Below are 19,434 nucleotides of genomic sequence, written 5' to 3'. Positions count from 1 at the left end.
AGCTGACACTGTCAAGCAGACAACACAGGAGCTGCGTGTGTCCCTATCCTCTTTTTTTTTTTTTTTTTGCCAGGGAAACCACACAGCATGAACACTGCCTGCACTCGCCCAAAACTTCTCTTGACTGAAGCTTTGATAAAGGGAGTTTATCAGTGAACAAATTACACTAAATAAGACTCACACACAGAGAGTGCTTCCTGAAAACAGAATGCTGATTACTGGCTTCGCCGCTCATGCTTTTATGCTTCATGGTCTCTGACGTCACCCGCCTATGATGTCTTGCCCTTCCATTGGACCGATTACCCATGTTATTCAGAGATGTCACACTGGAGGCATTTCCCAAACATTCTTGACGCAGCTCGAGATTCTGAAGAGGAAACATTGTTTTCAAAAGAAAGATTGCTATCAAATATCACACCTACATTCCTAATTGATGAAGAAGAATTGACAGAGCAGCCATCAAGTGTTAGACGGTGCTCTAAATGATTACATGCAGAGGTGTTTGGTCCAATAATTAACAACTTCTACTGTAATAACTGTAATAACAACAAAACTACTTGTAACATTACAACTATTATTATTATAGTTTTTTATATCAACTAAGCATTCAGTTAGATTTGCTAATTGGTATGGTTTCGTCAGGCTGAAAATAAATATAGAGCTAAGTATCATCAGCAAGGTCTGGTGAAAGTGAAAGCTAACACCATGTTTCCTGATTATTTCTCCCAAGGGTAAACTGAAAATAGTGAAAAGCAGCGGTCCTGGTACTGAGCCTTGTGGTACTCCATAGTTCATTTGTGATATGATACCTCTTTATTCACTGTAACACATTGATGATCGTCATGATCAGTTGATAAAAGCAGGTCATTTGTAATTCTGACCAGAGCAGTCTCTGTACTATGATACATTTTAAATCCTGACTGGAAATCCTCACAGATACCATTTAAAGGATGATTACAACAATGAGTAGGCCCTGACATGTGTTGTCTGACCCCAGTAGATTTATAGAGTCTATAAATGCTGATCCCAATGCATCCTTTTCATTGTTAACCTCAATATTAAAATCACCAATGATTAAGACTTCATCTTCAACCAGCACTGACTCAGATTTAAAAAATCAACAAGTTTTTTGATAAAGTCTATATGGTGCACTGGTGCCATGTATACAGTAGCCAGTACAAACGTGTTAATGAAGCATTACTCAAAAAATTTTCTTTGATCTTTCAATCTCTATCATTGCAGTTAACGGTTGTTGCATTGCTTCAGTCCAAAAGACGTGAAATAAAAAATGCCCTTCCATAAAAATAAAAAATAAATGTCTTCCACAGCTCATGGGGGTGAACAAAGGCCTCCTGTAGTGAATCGATGCATTTTTGTAAGAAAAATATCCATATTCAAAATATAATAATCACTTGAATCACTTATGCCAGTCTGTCTGCTTCCTGACCTGGGTCCAGTTTGTCAAGTCCATAATATAATGGCACTTTTCCACTACATGGTAAGGCTACTCAAACCAATCACCAATCAGATAACAGCCACACTTTACTGAGTAGTCGTAGCACATTCTCGCAATAGTCAATCACATTTTTATTTATAAATCAGGGGGGTCTTACCCTGAAATAACCTTACTCATTCATCTGCATTTGTGCAGTATTATATATATATATATATATATATATATATATATATATATATATATATATATATATATATATGTTTGAATAGAAAAAATATGCAGGAATTCATACACCATGTGTGTTGAATATAAATGCATATAAATTTAAGTCAAGATATTTATTGGTTAAAACACCTTATCACACAAACAATATTTCATATGAATCAGTGATGCTGATCTGGTACCCAAATGGTTATTTGGGCCCATATTTGATATTATACCTGTTATAATGTCCTATATTTGTCACCACACAGTGCTTTAAATGGCAAAATATTTGGAATATTTCATTTGGAATAATGGAACAAAAATATCTCTGCATAAAAGTAACCTTTAGTAGCAGTGTTCAACACCTCACAAACCAAGCATTTACCTCAGGAAAGTATTCAATGTCCATAGCTCCTTAGTTCATAGGAGAAATAAACTCGAGTGAGTATTTTGTGTTCATCAATGTAATAAAAAATAGTAAAATTTTATAGTAAAAGTAAATGCAGATTTTAAATGGCACTTAATTTCAATCAATATTACTGCTGTGCAATTTTAAATAAAACATTCATAGTGGTCAGTCTGACTGTATTGTGCGATGTAGATCAAGCACCAGCAAGCCCAAAATGCTATCTGTGACAGACCATATTACAAGTGACTCTATTAAAAAAACAAACCCAAAGTGGCTTATAATAAATAGACATTAGCTTAAATAGACATTAGTAAAATTAACTCTAACAAATATCAATCAAGTTTATTCTTAGAAAAGCATCTATTTCCCTAAGGCTGTTAAAAACTTAAGTAGACACAATTGTTTGCCCTCTTTTGTGGTGTCGCACACACACACACACATAGAGAGGGAGAGAGAGAGAGAGAGAGAGAGAGAAAGTACAGCCATCCCCTAGATGGACTCAACCCATTGGTTTCTTAATATAGATCTTGTCGTCTTCTGTCATCTAAAGTCCTGCTCCTGCTCCACTAGCTAGTGGGGGGAGGAATGTTATATATGGATTTGGAAAGCATGGACAGTAAGGTCATAAACTACAATGGTTTCTCAAAGACACAGACATAGTGCTTTTATTAGCTGTGAAAATAACAGATTTTTTTTATCATTTACATTATATATATATATATATATATATATATATATATATATATATATATATATATATATATATATATATATTTATGTTTATTTCATTTATTTATTGAAAGAAATTAACACATGTAATCAAAATCACATTAAGCTGATTAAAAGTGATAGTAAAGACATTCATAATGTTACATTAAATTATGTTAAATAAATTGTTCTTTTGATCTTTCTGTTTACAAACCTGATTCAAAAAACCTTGGGACACTGTACAAATTGTGAGTAAAAAAGGAATGGAATAATTCACAAATCTTAATAGAATTAATAGAATATAGATAACATATCAAATGTTGAAAAATAGACATTTTGAAGTGTAATGCCAAATATTGGCTCATTTTTGATTTTATGAGAGCTACACATTCCAAAAAAGTTGGGACAGGTAGCAATAAGAGGCTGTAAAAGTTAAATGTACATATAAGAAACAGCTGGAGGACCAATTTGCAACTTATTAGGTCAATTGGCAACATGATTGGGTATAAAAAGAGCCTCTCGGAGTGGCAGTGTCTATCAGAAGTCAAGATGGGCAGAGGATCACCAATTCCCCCAATGCTGTGGCGAAAAATAGTGGAGCAATATCAGAAAGGATTTTCTCAGAAAAAACTTCCAAAGAGTTTGAAGTTATCATCAACTACAGTGCATAATATCATCCAAAGATTCAGAGAATCTGGAACAATCTCTGTGTTTAAGGGTCAAGGCTGGAAAACCATACTGGATGCCCGTGATCTTTGGGCCCTTAGACGGCACTGCATCACATACAGGAATGATACTGTAATGGAAATCACAACATGGGCTCAGGAATACCTCCAGAAAACATTGTCGATGAACACAATCCACCGTGCCATTCTCCGTTGCTGGCTAAAACTCTATAGGTCAAAAAAGAAGCCATATCTAAACATAACCCAGAAATGAAGGAGTTTTCTCTGGGCCCAGGCTCATTTAAAATGGACTGTGGCAAAGTGGAAAACTGTTCTGTGGTCAGACGAATCAAAATGTGAAGTTCTTTTTGGAAAACTGGGATGCTATGTCATCCAGACTAAAGAGGACAAGGACAACCCAAGTTGTGATCAGCGCTCAGTTCAGAAGCCTGCATCTCTGATGGTATGGGGTTGCATGAGTGCGTGTGGCATTGGCAGCTTACACATCTGGAAATGCACCATCAATGCGGAAAGGTATATCCAAGTTCTAGAACAACATATGCTCCAGACCCATCCAGACCTTGCATTCTCCAACACCATAATGCCAGACCACATACTGCATCCATTACAACATCATGGCTGCGTAGAAGAAGGATCTGGATACTGAAATGACCAGCCTGCAGTCCAGATCTTTCACTCATAGAAAAATTTGGTGCATCATAAAGAGGAAGATGTGACAAAGAAGACCTAAGACAGTTGACCAACTAGAAGCCTGTATTAGACAAGAATGGGACAACATTCCTATTCCTAAACTTTTCTTCTCAGTCCCCAGACGTTTGCAGACTCTTATAAAAAGAAGAGGGGATGACACACAGTGGTAAACATGGCCTTGTCCCAACTTTTTTGAGATGTGTTGAGCCATTAAATTTAAAATCAACTTATTTTTCCCTTAAAATGATACGTCATTGCAATTGTTTTTATTCACAATTTGTACAGTGTCCCAACTTTTTGGGAATCGGGTTTGTATTTAAAGATTAAAAAAGTATCAAGATTAATATATATATATATATATATATATATATATATATATATATATATATATATATATATATATATATATATAATTACACAGACATTCTGGTGAAAATGTATATTGTGTAACTGATGCAAATGTCTGCTCAGTTTCTCTCTGTAATACTACATGTAAACCAAAGGAGGCACCTGGTGTTAAAATGCTGTTGTTGAAATGTTAGCAGCTGTTTGTTCACACACAAACTAAGAGACACAACAAGAGAGTTGTCCTCACATAGTGGGTATTTAAAGCATATAGATCACATGTGCAATCAGACACTGGACAGAAGGGAGATGTTTTTGGAAAGCTGAGAGAGAGAGAGAGAGAGAGAGAGAGCAGTCAAAAAAGGAAGCTAAAGCCAACCACATTCCCAACACAGCTGAATAAAGAAATGGCAGAGGAAGGAATGGGCTCGGATTAAGAACTGCCTGCTTTCTTCAAATGAAAGCTGTGGAAAGAGTGGAAGACTAGGGGAAACTGGGGGAAGATAATATCCTTCCCCAAATCTTTAGACCTCACCTCGCTGTTGGAGCGTGTTTCTGTGTGCTTGTGAGAGAGTGACTACCACATTATGTGGACACTGGTGACTGAGCTGCTGTTCAGCTTCGTGCTGTTGGCCTTCATGGTCATCAGCTGCCAAAACGTCTTGCATATCGCCAGCAGCTCTGTCCGATCGGTGCTTGCTTACATTCACACTCAACTGGATCGTGAACTGGGTGAGAATGAAAGTGTGGCTGATGAAGAGGAAAATTTCACCACTCGAGTTGTGCGCCGCAGAGTTATATTGAAGGTACAGACCATTGTTGTCGATATTTAATGCAAAATATTTCTTAAAGTCACTGCCCTAAAAGAGAGATTTCATCTATAGTAAAATGCATGAGGTTGTAAATCTATGGGATTACATACATACTTGGGTGGTTGGTTTAAGTTTCATTTGACCTCATTTTAGTGGACCGCTGCAAACAAGGATGAAATGCCAATGGTCTGTAAGAACAGTAGTACAGTGCACAACTAATTGCTTCCTTGTGAGTAAAGAATAATTCTTATATAACAGTATTGTGAATGTTAAAGCAGCCATGTGGTACTAAACACTGGATGTTACAGGCTCTGTATTAGAGATTAGTCTAGTCAATGCAACCTGTCCTCCAACCAATAAGCTCGTATAGGTAGTTTGTCCAAATACCTGAAATACGATCCATCAGAGCATATACTACAATTGCGCCCCTATTGGCAAAAGGTCGTTTTCATATTAATGTTTTGTACTCCTTTATTTGCACTATGATTTGCGTTTCGTGTAGCTCAGTTGGTAGATTGTTGCGTTATACCTTGATATGTAATCATGCTATCATGGGTTTCGATCCCAGGGAACGGACGTGCATGAAAATGTATATGCTCAATAAATCATAAATAGCATGATTTCTGTGAGGGTTAGGTTTAGGGGTGGGGTTAGGTGTGGTCAATCGAACGAATAAGCCACCTAGTTAAATATGTACGAATTACTGTGAGATCGGTGTAAAAAGCCCACAGGTTGCATTTAAATAAAATGCGTTTTGATTGGTAATGACGTTTTACATCATTTCATGACGACAGACTCAAAGCGATACTGTCATTATTTTTACGCCCGCTAGATATATTTAATATATATTCAACACCTATGTATTGATCTGCAAATAAGCAAAGAATTTAATTTTAATACCAAAACAAACATTTTCAAAATATTAAACTTAAATATACTAAAAATTAAGTTACTGATAATTCAAGTGTGCAGACAAGTGAACATAAAATATACTATTTATTATTTTAAAATAAATATAAACAAAATGTGTTAAAAATGTGTGATGAATATATAAATGCAATTGATTTATATCAACAACTGCAATCATATCAGCTCATTTCATGTATCATTAATTTCAATTTGCAAGGTTCAATGAAAATAATCTTTTTTTTTTTTTTGTGAATTTGGGAGCAGATGTCAGTTTATTCAGTTTGACATAACAAGGAGAAATATTTTTTAATGAAATATAATGGAGTAAAAAATATGAAATGATGCTTTGGAATGTAAAAGAGTAAACATTTACCAAATGAGAAAATACTCTTATTTAACAGATACTTAAAAAAGTACTTAAATAGAGTAACAAAGTTAGGGTGCTTTCACACTTGGTTCACTTGGCTGGTCCACACCCGAACCCGAACCTGTGCCCGCTGGACTGTGCTCATATTATAATATTTGAGGCCGAACCGCGGTTCGCTTGCATCATCAAGCAAGCAGCTGTTTACCCCGAGAAGGCGGCAAATGCATATCATTACTCTCTGAGCTTTTATGTATTACGTTTTTGAACTGTTCATTTTGTTTATAAAGCTTCGGTACATGACGGCACTCGCGTCTGTCTTACGAATTTACTGAAAATGCTCTAAAGAACATTGAAGGTGAACATAAATGAGATGTACAGCTCTCTGCTTGCAGTGTGTCAGTCAGGATCATCAGGAAAGTGAGTGAAACACAAACACACATTTTCATCAAATAATTTGTCATTAAAAGCGGTTCACTTCCGCGATTTGGTACGATTGCGTTTACATAAGCAGCGAACCGTACCAGAGTTCCCATCAAGCGTACCCCAGACCACCGTTTTTAAGCAGACTCCGGTACGGTTCGTGGGTGTCCATCCGAGTATGGAAGACAGCGTTCACATCATCCAAACTAACCGAATTCTGACATCAATCGAACCCGGATGCGCACCAAAAGTGCTAGTGTGAAAGCACCCTTAAATTACTTTGTAGATGTTCTAATTAATATAATGAATTTAAGACTTTTTATTTCGTAATGTTTTCATTTTATGCCTTAAATCATTAAATTGTGCTTTTTCATTATTTTAATTTGGTATTGGCCTTTCTATCACCCTGCACTACAAATCCACAATACCACCTGGAAACACTGGTAAACAGTGATGTAAGCCACTCATGATAGATACATGGACCTCGGTATCAAAGCCTTAGCTTTTGCATGGATGGTTTGTCAGTGTCTCATTTAAAATCATTTATGTTGTGTTTATAAGTCTGTAAAGTGCAGCTGTTATTTACTCAGATTGCAATGGCAAAAGCTCCTTAACAGCAGCTTCAGGCAGTGAAGGTGTGAAATCTCAAACCCAGGAGAATTCAGATAATCATCCAAACACAAGGAGAGCAAGGTTGCCATCTGACCTAACCAGCAGCCAGCTGATGCTCACTCTCTGGAGTCCTTGTTTGCACAGGAGTGTTATATTTAAATTGTGATACACTGCTAATTTTAGAGTCAGATTTTAAATATGGATCGTTTTGAACTTTAGCCAACATTTTATGAATAGACTATTTCAACATGTCAAACCAAAGAGTGAGTGAAGCACACAAAGGACCATGTCACCTATTTAAGTTGCTTTTATCATATCTCATATAGGGTGATGAGGCTGAAGATCTTCCAGGAGAGCAAGTGAGCGAGGAGCAATTTACAGATGAGCATGGCAACATCGTCACCAAGAAGGTCAGCAGTCTCATCCTGCTTCTTTGCCTGCAGCAAAATCATTTTCTCTCATTCACATGTGAAATCCATCTCAAATGCTTCTCAGTAATCATTTTGTTAATCTTTGCAAATGAAAATTGTTGTGTTTCTTGCTCTGTTCCAAAAACTTAATGAGCTGCCCTCATAGACGTAGGACTCAGGGTGTTTTTGCCTTACAGTCAATGTTCAATGTTACAGAAGAATTACTGATGAATAGGGATCTTGCCTGAGAGCCCAATCACCTCTGATTGTAACAAGTCAATGGATATTGGCATGCAAGATTTACATCATGCACCCTACCCGAGGAAAAGCGCATGCAATAACACATTTAGCTTTTTGTTTCGGAGCCGAGCGTTAGTGTTCTAAAGCAATCATCTGAAACTGTGCAGCATGAATGTCAAATGGTGTTGGTGTGAAGGCACATCAGCAGTGGTCGCGATCATTGATATTTCCTGCTGCTGCTGCAGCTTTCTAAAATAGCCTTCTGCACGCTGCAGATTTGAAACGTTCTGTCAGTTGTGCTATGACCTTCCCCTGAGTGCTTCAGCACTAGGAAAGAACAATTTCCCTAAAAGAGTGACACGATTGTGATATTGCGTCTTTTTAAAGATGTTATTCCACCCATGTGTTTCTAGATTGTCTGACAGTCACAATCACTGTCTCACGTGCCTGGCTCAAGGCACTCTGAGCTGGCTTTTGTGGATGAGTCAATTTCCCATAATGGGAAAAGGACCATTGTGATATTGTGATCAAGGTTCGAGTACCTCAAATGAGGCACAGTCCCCTCTGCTATATCCTCATCTAGTTCCTCCTTACGGGGCAGGACTGTTTTGGCAAATAGCCAGGGTGGCCTGAGGTTCATTACCCTGCCTAGTATGTCTCCATGGGCCCCTCAATCCTTTAACACATTGCAAGCTGTGGAGCTAACAGATGACGGTGCTGGTACTTTTCATGGGGGGCATAGCATGTCATTCGTTGCTCTAGCAGAGAACCGAATGTTGGCATCAGAGGGTGAACTAGATTCCTTCAGGCATGAAGACTTGGGGAAGGTAGCATTAACAGATTTAGACTCCGAGCTGACAGCTATGCTTTTCTGGGCCGCTGTGAGAGTTAGGCTCGTGTGGAAGCCTCCACATTTTAGGCTGGGTGATTGGTCCTTGTTGGTGCCACACACTGACCATCACCACCTTTCTTTCTGTATGTGCATGTAGAGGTCACTAAAGCCCCTTTCACACTGCCATTCCAGAAAATACACGGGTAAAGTGTTCCGGCAATTGTTCCCGGGTCGCTAGATTTGGCACTTTCACACTGCCAGTGATTACCCGGAATATGTGCGTGCTTTCACACACAACCCTTGAAGATCCCGTAACGACACGTGACATCAGGGCGTGCCGTGTAATGTACGAGTCGAAAACGTTAGGCACATTATACTTTCACTGAAGCAAGCGAATGATCTCGGTGTCAACGCAGAAAGTGAGGAACTAACTGATCTCTTATTCATTACAGTTTGTACATATCTTTTCGTCGCGAACGTTGATCTTCCTTCAAAACAGCGGTAAAAGAGTCGCGCGATAACACGCGTCATCACTTCGACACGGCATTAGATCTGGCTTTTGTTCACACGGCGCTCGTCCCTGGTTGAATACCGCAATGTTACTAGGTTCTCGACCCGGGTTTCAATGCCGGAAGCAATCCGGCATTGAATTCACACAATTCACACAAGAGGCGACCCGACAATGTTCCGGCAATATTTAGGGTCTGACATGCAGTGTGAAAGGGGCTGGATCGGTTGAGAAGACACAAGTTGAGCATGCTATTGCATTGCAGTTGTATCCGCAGAGTACTGCCGCCTGGTTGGGTAATCTGCATCTCCTATCCAAGGCCTGTAAGTTCTTGTCTGCTCTTACTGCCAAGTCTTATGGAGCTGCTGGACAGGACACGTCTGCCATGTCCCTCCTGCAAGTTTATCAGGCCAAGGCAGTCAAACAAATGCATGAGGTTAGTTATGACCCAGGCTAGATGCAGGAGCTGCACACAACAATGGGTCTTGCCCTACGAGCGATAAAGTTACTGCGTGGTCCCTGGGTCAGGTAATGTTCAACTTGGTGGTCCAGGAACGCCTCCTATGGCTGAACCTGGCAGATATGAGGGAGGCCGTAAAATACAAATTTCTCGCAGGCTAGTCTCTTTGGCAACGCAGCCGAGAACTTTGACACAGTTCTTGGCTGCAGAAAAAAGCAGATGGAGGCAGTCAAGCACACCCTGCCAGCTGCAGCCCCTTCATCTGTTTGTCACTGTGGATGTCCTCCTGTGGCCCCCACCTCTGCACCCACGAAAGGCCACAGCAGCAGCTGCCACCCAAGCCACATCGTGGAGCTGGCTGCAGGAAAGTGGCGCAGCCCATCTCTGCCCCTGCCAGGCCCATAAAGCGTCAAAAAAAGCAGTGTCCCTGAAATGGTAACCTAGAGATAAAGGATCTTTCTCTTTAAGGCATGGTGGAGATTTTTTTATTCAGTTTAAGTTCTATTCTGCAGCTGGCCCCACAGCTGGTGGTACCCAAAATTTAATGAAAAGAGCAGTTTCCTCTTTCTCTGGGTCCCAGGAGGGCACAGAAGGTAGTGTGTGACGCTGCACCACCCTCTGTTATCCAGAGTATTATGTGGAGGGAACGGATACATTTTGTCTCTTCGCCACAGTTGCTGTACCACAGACTGAACAGCTGGGACACACTGGCTTGGATCCACATCAAATAACTGAATGTACTATTGCACTTGTGCTGTGCGGGCAGGGTTCATATACACCTCATTTAAATTACAGAAAACTAGTCTGCTGCTACCAGAGTGTATCTAATAAACTGATTAGGGAGTGACCGTAAATGTGACATCGTTCTTTCTTCTTACCACCAACCTCTAAATAATTGTTCCTCTTTTGAAAATTCATAGAAACGCTATATTATCAGTATTACAGAAATGTATGAATTGACAAATATGCATCACATAAAGTTTATTAGTTACTTTATGTGAAAACAGTGTAATCAAAATGCATTATTTTATACATATTATGCATTATATTAAACTGTTTGTGTGTCGAAGTAAAGCACTTAATGTGCCAAATGGGGTTAGGAAGGTGTCTGTATAGGTAGCAGACAGCAAGGCAGCTCACTAAATCTTGAAACAGTTTTTAAAGTCAACTTTAAGTAAAAAATGTACAGAATAATTCAATAGGGATTGACAAACAAGCACACCTTTATGTTTAGATACACCTGAGGGTAAACCTAGGGTAACTATACAGTACATGTAATTTTTCCTGGACACGTCCTGGCCAAGATTTTTACATTCCCTAAAATATCCTGATTTTGGCTTTGTTTACGCTGTGCAGACCAACTCCAGCAGACACTCCTCATGCTTCTGAATCTCTCTCGCTGTACTTTGATGTCATAAACCAATCAGTCTGCGCAGCACTGCTTCATGTCGAACACATCGGATATGTATTTGTATCACTTCGACCATTCTCCATAGATCACACCTTCTCACGCACTACGATTAGACGATCATGTATAATTCCTGCATGTTATTGGTCAAACTACTTTTCGAAACAGCAAAACAAAGTCAAACCCTGGATATATTGGGTAATATAGAAATCCTGGCCAGGTCGTGTCTGGAAAAATTGGCATGTGTGGTCACCCTAGGTTAACCTGACCCGCAACTTTTCATGTTGACTTTAAGTGCAATTTTTGTCACACATCCTAAGACATTACTTTTGCATGTTTCTTACATTGTTTTTCATCTTCTCCTTCATTCCTTCTCATGCACCCTTGGCTCATCCACCGATTGTCAATGTTCTCACCAATCTGTGACGTAGATTGTGAGGAAGGTGGTCCGGAGAGGAAAAGGGGAGGAAGGGGGTCAGGAGCTCATCATAGAAGGGCTGCCGCAGGATATCAATGAGCCAGATGTTGATGGAGAACAGTACATGAGCTATGCCGTCCTTGGCCGTGACAGCAAGGTGGGCTTTTGAGTTAGATGGGCTTGTTACACCAGGATTGACAGGATGTGGTGGTTTGAGGAGGAATGTGTTTGCTAGATGCTTAAATATAGTAAAGGCTTAGACCAGGAAACACCAAATCTTAGTTTTATTGTTTGTTGTTTTTTTGCATTATAGATCTTATAGACGGTGCAGCCTATAGATGTGCTCCACGTAAGACTGAAGATTATAATGTATCTGCAAGAATGCTCCATGAATCCTTTAAAGGAAATTAAACAGTTCGACTTTAAGAAACACAACAAGATTTCTTCTGGTTATTGAGGACATTTGTAAGAAAAAATGTTCCAAGTTACTGAAATGGGAGAACAATAATCACTCCGAAGAATGTGTGAAGCTTGTAACCCGGGATAAATGCACTTTAAACTTTAAAAACTTTTAATTAAATCATCCTTAATATTAGAGTTTTAAGTAATCATTTAATAGGACTGGATATAACTTGTTATATTCTACCATGCAACACTACTCATACTCATATTTCTGCAGTATGCAGTATGTACTGGGCATACTACTTGTATGCATGGAATAATGACTATTTGCAGTATACAGAAGTATCCATTTCCAAAATCATCAACCCAAATTTAACATCTTTTTCATTACACGTTACTTAATCTGACTGATAAAAGGTGAGATATTTTGAATAAAAAATGGAATATTTTATTTAAATTAAATGTATTGATTGTATTAATAATTTAGTTAAAAATGTATTTCCAAGAACATGACTGGAAATCACTCACTACATTAAACATACTGAGGTCTTGTATCGCATACTACTGTTTAAAGCACTGAATACTGCATACATGCTAAAAAATACTGGTGTGTTTCAAAACATCTTTGGGACAATTATGGACTAACCCAACCTTTGGGTTAAAATTTATATATAATTTTTTTTTACTGAATGGTTGGGTAAGTCCATATTTGACCCAAAGTTAGGTTGAAGCAACCCAGCATTTTTTAGAGTGTCTTATTTCACATTGTATTTTTAAATACGGTGAAAAAAAAAAAAAGGTAAAGTCAAAAATGTTATGCAACATCACTAAACCAACCTATATACATTTATAAAAAAAAAAAAAAAAAAAAAAAAAAAACCTTTTTATGGGTTAAATAAAGTATATTCAAGGTAATAATTGCAGGTTTTAACAGTGTGGTAAGCAATGCATTAGTATTCATTCTGAACAAAGCCTATGGGGCTTGTGACTTTTAGGAATGAGACTTATAGATCTTGTAGAGGAAATGACATCACCGGGTTGATTAAGGTTGATCCCAGTTAACCCTCACTGATAACTTTATTTGATGTGCTTATTATCATTTGTTTCTATATGGTTCATGTCAAGTTTCCCTGTATACGCTCGACTTGAATTAAACTCGACTTTGAATGTGCCCGTCCTTCTGTGCTGGCCTATTCTTCTTCTGACACTATTTGCTTTTCTCTTTCTATCCTGTTCTCTTTATCCTCTCCCATAAATGTTCTCCTGAACCATGTCTTTTGTCCTCCATGCTATTATCGTATTTTGTTTGTTTTTGCACGTTTTGCTTATTGAACTTGATCTCTTTTCTGTTAACACATCACGTAATTGTTTCACTTTACCCTCTTCCATCTGTTACTCTGTCACTCATTCACACTCCCGGCCCTTCATTTCTCCGTGCTCCCCTGGATGCCGCTCTTCTCCTCTCCTCTCCCTCCCCACCTGCTCTCCGCCACAGCCGGATGTTGTGGATGTGAAGAGGGGTGGTGCTCAAATAGTCAAATGTGCGAGTCTGCGGAGAGTAAAGCAGTGAGTCTGACTCGCTCCTCCCTGCAGGTACAGGACATTGCTCCACTTTGTGCTAATGTAATCCTGCTAACCAATGGGATCAGTTAAAAAATCTTATTTTTCCAGCTCAGGCCCGATGTAATTTAAACACCATAACTGATCAATAAAGTTGCCGGTTTTTAAACTATAATCCTCAATCCTAAATATGTTGTTACAGTCTTTCTAAGTACTAATAGTTATTTAGCATTCCTAAGCCTGATTCTAAATTACTGTTAAATGTTTGTGGTTTTTAAGAGTTGTTAATGTTTTTTTAAAAGCCTCTTAAAGGGATAGTTCACCCAAAATAAAGAAATTATTGTCATTTACTCACCCTGAAATTGTTCCAAACCTGTATGAATTTCTTTTCTTCTTTGGAAAAAAAAAAGACATTTGAAAGAAAGTTGGTAACTAACAGTTGCTGGTAGCCATCGTCTTCTATATATTTTTTTTGTTTTTTCATACTATGGAAGTCAATGGCTACCAGCAAATGACTGGTTACCAACATTCTTCAAAACATCTTCTTTTCTGTTCAGCAGAAGAAAGAAATTCATACAGTAAATGTCAGAAATTTTAACTATCCTTTTAAGTTCACCAAGGCTGTATTCGTTTGATAAATACACAGTAAAACAGTAATACTGTGAATTATTATTACAATGCAAAATAACTGTTTTCTGTTTTAATGCTTTAAAATGTAATTTATTTCTGTGATCAAACCCGTATTTTCAGCATCATTACTCCAGTCTTCAGTGTCACATGATCTATAACAAAAGGCTATGATAAAAGCTGGATTTTAAAATAAAAATTAACTATTTAAGCATGGAGGTGCATATATTAATTGCGTATAATGTGTTCCTTCTTCAGTTATGCTGTTGGATGTTGTATTTTCTTAACCCACGTTTCACCTCACTGCATTAACTCCTAAATTCCCTTGACATCTTGTCCATTTCCAACTAATATTGTAATAATATCCTTCCCTTTCAGTTAGAGAATTTCTCTTGATTATAATCCATGTTAATGATCCTATAGGAATGTATACAGGATCCTATCCCTGTCCTCTCACAATCCCAGTGGGATCTAATAAGAATCCTCTATGAATCATATTAGAAATGAAATTGCTGAATTTTTGATTCTGGTTAGATGCTGTGTAATGTGACCTAAAGTTCCTGTACACATTCCTTCCCTTGGGTTTTGTTAACTGGTAATTGGTGTCAGACCTGTATGAAAGCATGCTGTATTTATTCTTATGTTAAGGTGTAGTTTGTATAGTTAGGTGATTTATGGTCACTGTCTGGTCTAAGTGGTTGATAAGTTGGACTAACAGCTGGTAGATCTGGTTTTGACATGGTAAATAATACTGTTAAGAGCTGGGAGACCGACTTGGACCAACAACAAACCAGCTAAAACATGCTATTTTGTTCTACATGTCATGAGTTCTTGTAAAATCACAGATTTTTATAACCTTGCTTTTTATTTTTCCAACTTAGGACTTGACATCTACACCCAAACCATCCTTCACTGGCACATGATGGGCGTCAAATAAAGAAGAAAACCAAACTAGAGCGCTGGTGATAGGATATCAACTACGAAAAAGAGATTTTAGGACTTTTTTAACAAGCAAAACAAACACTAGTGGCTAGAGGCATGATTTCTTATAAAAATGAAACCACATCGTAAAAAAAAAGCAAGCATTTGAGAAGTTCTTCCTGTAATCTCAATATCAGCATGTGAAAGTGCTGTCGCATGGCCTGCCTTTACAAACAGCACTGACTGCAAGCAATGATGAGGTGAGAAAATACTGTCGTAACGCAAGGGCTGTTACCTGCTGGGGGGAAGGACTCTGGCCAACTGGATGTGGTTTGGGGCACGTGGGACACAAAAGCTAGAGTTTCCTGATATTTAGTCTTCCAGAACACAGTACTAGTCTGACCCTCTTGTACTGGTATTATACATAATATGCACTCAAATATGATGTGAATGTACCCTCGGTGTGTGTGTGTGTGTGTTCTTTTACACAGCCAAAAAACAACAACAAATGACAACGACCTATGTGATGCTGCTGCTGCTGTCGCAATACTTGCTCCTGAATTCTTGTTCATTGTGTGTTGTAAAGGTATAATTGTGTAGCAAACGAGCTGTGAAGTCCTGTGTTGCCTGAGGTAGAATAGGCTCAAGGGATACAATTTGTGCAGTTTAAATGTTTTCAGTGGGATACGCTAGATAGGACATACTCTCACATCACTGCGGGGCTCTATGTGTACACGAATACTGTTTTTGTTCTGTATACATCACAAACCTCTGTGTCATATGAGCTTCCTCTTAATAACTTCATATGCACAGAGGTTGATATTAACATTTACATTATCCACCGTTTGCATTTACTTTATAGTGGTCATTTTATATATATATATATATATATATATATATATATATATATATATATATATATATATATATATATATATATATATATATATATATATATATATATATATATATATATATATGACATTTAAAAAAGTCTAACCTTTCAGTGAAGTAAAATTGTATGGAGATGTAGATAAATAATAATTCATAATTGATCTTGTGGTTTGTTGTGTAGGGAATAATTCAACATTTTCCGTATTAAGGGAAGAAGAAAAAAATATGGTGCAAAGTTTAAAATTTGAAAACAGTTTACAATAAGGTACACAATTTGCTGGCATGGGTTAACATGAACTAACAAGGAAACTAAACTACTTCTAAAGCATTATAAATCTTAAATTTGTTAATTTTTAACAAATTTTATCCCATATCCATATATAACTTAAGCCCAAAGTGTACTTTAATGCTTAAATATCACCATCAGCAGAGTGCATGCATGCTGTACACACAGACTATACTGAAGCTTGAAAATATAAAAGCTTGATTAGTGACCTTGGTTTGCCAGTTATTTGCAAAACATTTAATACTAGTATTAGTACTACTACTATTACTAATATAACTTCACTGAAAGGTTAGATTTTCTTTCTCACCTTTTCCGCATAATAGACATTTCTTAACAGTAGTTTGTTCAATGTTTTTCTGTTCATCTTTTCAGATGATGCTAATTCTCATGGTGTGCGCTTTTTTTTAGGGAGTTTGTTTCTCATTTTTAAAACCAGACATTTTCATTGATCAGAACAGATGTTTAATAATGTTTTAGGCACTCAACACATGCTTGATAAAAAGGTGTGAACACTGCAGACACCTTTGCCTCTCCTACGCTTGATGAAGACACGTAGCCACTGAGCACTGTGATCAGACTGTTCACTGTCCCACAGCAGAACAGACCTGACTTCATACACACACACACTAATTATAATGTGGATTATCTGGACCTGCACTGACATTATTCTTTTCCTCTCGTATCTTTCTTCAGGAGTTTTGTAGCTACACCAGACAGTCCAGTTGTAGAGCTGCTGTTTCCATGCACAGCACAGCTCAACACAATATCATATTATGCAAATAGTGATCACTGCAGAACTGGTTGGCCATCATCCCTGACTGCATGGCCTCCATGCAAACAATCTCTTTTAGATCACTTATTCGTGTAGCATCTGAACACAACACACAGCATTCAACCTGAAATCATTCTGTCAATTTAAAGGGTGAAACAAAACCATTTCAAAAACCTCAAATCAACATCGCTGATGTATGGAAATTAAATTCAGTTTCTGATGTCATAAGAGCATTATACCAAATATAGGCCATTTATTGTAGCACAAAACAATCCCTTAGCATTGTTTTTTTTAAAGCTTCATTGTCTTTTATTCTTTGTACACCACATTCAAGTCACATGAACACACAAAATCAAAATTTTTAAGCATAATTTTTAATATTTTTTATATTATTCATATAATCAGCTCATACAAGTATGCACATTAATGATAAAAAAAAACTATAAATGCATGTCTTCCATTAAACAAATATTATTTTATAATATATTATTGTTTTTAATCATCCATGTCGTCCATGGATTGTTAAAATTATTTTATTTATTTATCTTTTACTTAATTTTATCTTTTTTTGGGGGGGGGGGGGGGGGGGGCTTGGAAATAAAATGCATTGCCTCACTTGGAAAATAACTTCACAGACATGCACTGAAACTCTTGGATAAATTATTTATTTCTTTATCAGGTTTCAGATGTTTTCATTTATGTGGTTTGGGATTTCCAGCACTTAAGGCTGAATTTCAAGGAAAAGGTAAATGCAGCCCCTCTGCTGGCACTGATGTGTCCCCCCTCTCTGAACTAAACTCAATCTGCACAGATCACAGTGGCTGAGTAAAGTATTTGGGTCAGTCCATTCCAGTATGGCAGCAAGGATACGTCAAACTATCAAGTTGTTTGATGTGTAAGCAATGGTTTAAACCAACCTCTTGCAAAAAAATGTGAACTGTTGCAAAATGACAGAATATTTATACTCCTATTTACTACAGAATGATCTGAAATCAGTATAAACGCAATAGCATATTACAAAAAAGGAATGCAAAATGCACACTTGCACAGAAAAGATGTCTTTAATACATCTTTTAATACATATATATACAATTATATTTAATTAGAATGCTTTGCACTTGCAAATGGGAATTTATGACCTGCTATTTAGTAATATGGGAATACTATGATGTCATGGATGTACTTCTAGTATCTTAGCAAAACAGACTTCAGGGGGTGCCTGTGGGAATATAGAAGCATTGTGCTTCTTTAGACTTTCTTTTGTTTCATTTATGGATTTATTTTTATTGCTACTATAGGTCTTTGAATCAGACAAGATTTTAAATGTCTATAGAAATATAGAAATATTCAACCCTGTACACCAGCTGAAGATACATTTACAGAATTAATAAAGAAATAAAAACTTTTTTGAGGTCATTTCTTTTTTTCTTTTTCTTACTGTTTTCTTGGCAAATATGTTGCATTAAAGGAATAGTTCACTGAAATGTCCTCACCTTCAGGCCATCCAACATGAGTTTGTTTCTTCATCAGATTTGGAGAAATGTAGCATTGCATCAGTGTCTGCTGCTGATGAAAACATCACAGTAAAGTAAAAAGCTTGTGAAGTAAAAAGCTGCTTGTTTGTCAATAATAAAAAAATACTATCATTGGGACTTTTTAACTTTAAACCATTGCTTCTGGCTAAACTATGTGTTCATAATCTATCATAACACTGACTTCAGTGAGCTGTTTAAACTGTTTTTACTTGTGCTTGATCTGTGCATATTTCTCTCCTGATTCAGAAAAGATGACTTTTTCACTGTAGAAAGCAATATTATGGATAAATGACTCATATTTAAAATATCACGTCTTAATGGTGGTTCAAACATACAGCTTTTCACTTCACAAGACTTTAATTGATGTAAAGGTGTCATGAGGAAATCATTCTTTCAATTGCGTAAATGAACTTTAAATCATTCTTGTGCCCCTCTCTTGCATATTGAAACCTTTCCTATCAGGATAAAAAAAATAAAAAATCAAGCCTCACAATGCATTATTAAAACAGTATAATTTAACTGCAAATTCCTTTTTTTCCTTGG

General features: G+C 37.3%; 1 protein-coding gene across 6 annotated transcripts in view; it reads left to right on the top strand.

The window, feature by feature from the left end:
• The window catches only part of LOC127990615 (ankyrin-1), a 135,580-nt gene extending 119,716 nt beyond the window's left edge, over positions 1-15,864 (top strand). For 3 of the 6 annotated variants that reach the window (XM_052591509.1, XM_052591513.1, XM_052591514.1), the window contains 4 exons: positions 7,945-8,028; positions 11,908-12,051; positions 13,792-13,889; positions 15,365-15,864. In XM_052591509.1, coding sequence (XP_052447469.1) covers positions 7,945-8,028; positions 11,908-12,051; positions 13,792-13,866 — 303 coding nt within the window. In that variant the 3' untranslated portion in view covers positions 13,867-13,889; positions 15,365-15,864. Of the gene's footprint in view, positions 1-4,836; positions 5,305-7,944; positions 8,029-11,907; positions 12,052-13,791; positions 13,890-15,364 lie in introns of those variants that run through there. The other 3 variants (XM_052591510.1, XM_052591511.1, XM_052591512.1) reach the window with 3 other exon arrangements.
• The last annotated feature ends 3,570 nt before the right edge of the window (positions 15,865-19,434 follow it).

The sequence above is a fragment of the Carassius gibelio genome, chromosome A5, assembly GCF_023724105.1.
Source record: "Carassius gibelio isolate Cgi1373 ecotype wild population from Czech Republic chromosome A5, carGib1.2-hapl.c, whole genome shotgun sequence".
NCBI classification, from domain to species: Eukaryota; Metazoa; Chordata; class Actinopteri; order Cypriniformes; family Cyprinidae; genus Carassius; species Carassius gibelio.
Note: the sequence above shows the minus strand (reverse complement) of the source record. Positions and strands in the feature narration are given on the sequence as shown.